The 3915-nt window shown below is 47.0% G+C and overlaps 1 protein-coding gene across 1 annotated transcript; it reads left to right on the top strand.

Annotated features, from left to right (window-relative positions):
* The first annotated feature begins 1084 nt into the window (after positions 1 to 1084).
* Positions 1085 to 3711, top strand: LOC120518952 (protein FAM181A-like). Its single transcript, XM_039741988.1, has one exon. It carries the CDS (start codon positions 2255 to 2257, stop codon positions 3032 to 3034), a length of 780 nt encoding a protein of 259 aa, XP_039597922.1. The 5' UTR covers positions 1085 to 2254; the 3' UTR covers positions 3035 to 3711.
* Positions 3712 to 3915: the final 204 nt, after the last annotated feature.

Below are 3915 nucleotides of genomic sequence, written 5' to 3'. Positions count from 1 at the left end.
TAAATTTGCAAAAACCTCAAGTAAACTTTTTTCACGTTGTCATTATGGGGTATTGTGTGTAGAATTCTGAGGGAAAAAAATGAATTTAATCCATTTAGGAATAAGACTGTAACCTAACAAAATGTGGAAAAAGTGATGTGCTGTGAATACTTTCCAGATGCACTGTAATGCATAGAAGGGTACAATGGATCAAGAATACCCAAACGCAGCTTGTGTCATTATATGCAGTTATTTTTAAATCAGGATCACAGTGGTATTTCTCAAATTTACTATTTATGGAAGTCATTTCAGAACTAAAGATTTTTTTTTTTTCCTGGTACCTCCATGTGAAGGTTTTTTGGGGTGTCAAACATGATTTCCCTTTGGAATTGCCAGGAAAAACCTTCAGCACCTTTTAATTTTAAGGGTGTAGGTACTACATTTTTCAAAATAATTAGCTGCCTTTGTCTCATACAGTTAATGTTTTGGTAAGTTTTCATTTTTTCGTTGTTTTATTTTATGGTTAAAATATTTGTTAGTAGCTTAAGATTTTTATTTTCAAAGTATACTTGGAATGCAAATTGACTTAAGACTAATGAAAGAAATGGCAAGTATGGTGTTGACACAAAGTGCCAATGTTATATCACTGAAGATAATTGATGGTCTCACCTAAAGAGTAACCTGAAGTTGACTGAGAGGGGAACTGTTGGTGTGACACAAACTGCCATTTAGGGTTAGGGCTGGAGATTCAAGTGACCTCTGTAGAAAGGCCTGAGCAGTCAAAAGACAGTTATTGATATGGGGGTGTTAATGTTTGTTATCTGACTATATGGATTTAAATCATAAAATTAGGCAGGTGGTACATGGTAGAGCAAGGGTACAACTGATAAGAATGTTAAAGCTGCCATGCTGTCCAGGGGTGGTTGAAAGGCCTGACAAATAGTGACTACACAGGCAAACCCCTTGCCCATTAAAGTGCTGGTGGTGTCGCACATCTTTTTTTTTTTTCCCCCCCACACCTTTAGCCAGCTCTGGATAACCCAGTGGAGTTTTTGCTGATATGAACCCCCACAGTCTAAACAAGCCAGATGGGGACTCCGTAGCCTTTTCCCCATATCCCCCTGAACACCACCTTGGTGGAGGGGCGAACTCGTCCTCAATAAAGGGCCTTAGCACAATTAGCAATCTCCCCCGTCTCCGACCCTCGCCCCCTCCTCTTCTCCGAGGGGATTGTCCTGTTTCGGCCCTTGCCAGCGTTGGCAGGGTGACAGTAGTCGAGTGTGCAAACTTGTGCTATTGTTCCTGGGCCAGTGGGAGCCATGGAGACCCCACTAATATGACACAGGAAAATGTTTGCTGATGGCAGTTCTATGGGCTTTGTCCAAGTCTTTTTCTGCATCATGACGACTCGATTTAAGTTTCGAACTGTTTGACTACAAATGCAAAAGTGCTATCCAAGTCCTTTGCCTTTGTCCTCTGCGGCTTCAATGGGTAATTCAGCTTTTGTGTGGCTCGATTGAGGGGGCAAACATAAAGACAAGATTCTTGAGCTCTCAGGTCCGCTTTCCATGGATATGCGCTTTTTTTTTCTCTCTTCCCCCTGAAATCAACCCTAGATGGAAAAGGAAAAGTCCGCATCGGAACACTTGAAGTGTTAGGAAACGGCCTCTCACCTTAAATGATGTATGCGGTGGTCTTCATATTTGTTTTAAAAAAAAAAAAAAAAAAGTACCCATTTCTTTTATTTAAATTACATCAATATCCCAATAGGTAAAGTGGCAAGGGCAGGGGCGCAAATCCTAAAAGGCGTGTGTGCGCGTTTTCCGATGGGCTTCTATGACAACAATCTGCGATTGGGAAGAATGCGGGGGCCTCGAGTGTGATTGGGGTGTATTGTGTCCAAGAAGAAGGTGCTGATTGGTCTAATGAAAACCCCCGAATTGTATGCACTTTAAATTCATTCAGCTGCCTCAAGTGCTAAAGTGATGATGATGACGCCGATTTGTGCTCAGTCGCTCTGCGGATGCTAGCGGGCCCGAGGTCGGTGATGAACTGGGCTGCATCTTCGTCCGCCTGACTGATCCGAAGGTTCAAATCGCCCGTTCGATACGAGGGGCGCACTGCACGGGGCGTTTTCAAGTCCAGGTTGCAGATTTCAGCCAGAACAAGCCAAAGACCTCTTCCACAAATCCACTGGTTCGCCTTCACCTGCACTTCGGACTGCCCCCCGCTCTACTTGACGAGATGCTTTTGGATTAAATGTTCTCCCTCGAGTATGGCTTACACCGACAGTGAAGTGAAGACCCTCCTCAATTTTGTCAATCTCGCCTCCAGTGACATCAAAGCTGCTTTGGACAAATCGGCCCCCTGCCGAAGGTCCGTGGACCACCGGAAATACCTACAGAAACAGCTTAAGCGGTTCTCCCAGAAGTACTCGCGGATCCCCAGGTGTTCAGCACACCGCAGCGCCGAATCCCCGATGCCTAAAAAGGGAGATGGGAAATCGACAGGTGCCGCCCCGGAGGCGGCGCAGGGCAGCAACCTGGCTTTAGCGGTACTGGCAAACAAGGACAGCGACACCTCGAAACGTACGAGCCCGAGCGCCGGGGTCGATAAGGACTGTGGGTTGCACGATCAGGTGCCCATGCGGAAGCGACAGTTACCTGCGTCCTTCTGGGAAGAGCCTACCTCTTCCAACGGCCTCGAGCGGCCCGGCATGAAGGGCGCCGACGATCAGCACCTCAAGCGGAACGGGGGCGACTCGAGCAAGCTGGCAGAAGGAAACCGGGCCGCCCCACAAGTGAGTGCGGCGTCGTCCAGGGCCAGGATGTGCGGTTGCTGCCCGTTCCCGTGTCACGGTCAGCAGTTACACCAAGGTCACCTCGTGCTACCCCATGTCGGCTTCTCTGACGTCGCTTTATGGGGAAAAGCTGGTTCCTGTCCAAGCGAAGCGCTGGGCTTTGGCCACTCGAGCCACGCGCACGTCGTGCTCAAGCCCATCCCAACAAAGCCCCCCATCCCGTCGCCCATCTTCAGCGTGTTTGGATTTATTTAAGGTGCGCTGCTTGTGACGCAAAGACGAACCTGGCAGGAGCCGACCGGAGAGAGCATGGGAGAGTCTTCTGAAGAAGACACATAGAAGAAACAGCGTCGGGGGGCGACGAGAAACGTAGACACCTTTGTTCGAACGGCTTTTCTAAACGCCGCAGGTGTCTGCCTGCTTATCAGCCCCCGGAAAATGCGATTACCCTTTACAAAGTGCCTGCGCCAGCTTTGAAAGACTTGGAGCAAAGAGAAAAGGAGCTGAGCGAAGAAAGGGTTAAAAAATCAACAAAAAATATGGGAAATAAATGCGACTGGCTGTTAAACGTGAGCCCACGGAGATAGCACTTTAAATCTGAAATAAGCTGGCCATGTCTAGGACCGGGAACCTCTGTATGGTCGTTTGACGAAACAGCGGACGATGAGGTGCAAATGTATAGAAACTGAGGAGAAAATCGATTCGACTGTGTTGTTTGTGTCTGTCTGTGTACTGTGGGCATTACCCATATAGCGTCTTTCTTCAGTGCACACCTTTTTCGTGTATGGTCTGCATAAAACCAGTAATGTGATCACCGGGTAAGTTCAGTGACTCGCTCGGAGTCAAATGTGATATAGAGCCTTCCTCCTTAAATTGTGTATCCATAGTACTACTGCTCAATTATATGTATATATTAAAACTTGAAAACGGTACTCGTTTGTCCTTTTTTAAGAGGGTCCTGGGTATCCTAAGACTGTCCTCGATCTTGAAATTTCATATTGTACAGGGTGGTCCAGATCTAATTATGCAGATCCAGATCGTCTGGATGACTTTGATTTATGCGGGGACGATTCTTCATGTCGTCAGTTCGCACACTTCTCGATGGTCCGGGATTTTTCCGGTGATTTTCTATGTAA

Source organism: Polypterus senegalus, chromosome 18 (assembly GCF_016835505.1).
Source record: "Polypterus senegalus isolate Bchr_013 chromosome 18, ASM1683550v1, whole genome shotgun sequence".
NCBI lineage: Eukaryota > Metazoa > Chordata > Cladistia > Polypteriformes > Polypteridae > Polypterus > Polypterus senegalus.
The sequence above is the reverse complement of the archived record's forward strand: the minus strand, read 5'-3'. Positions and strand labels throughout refer to the sequence as shown.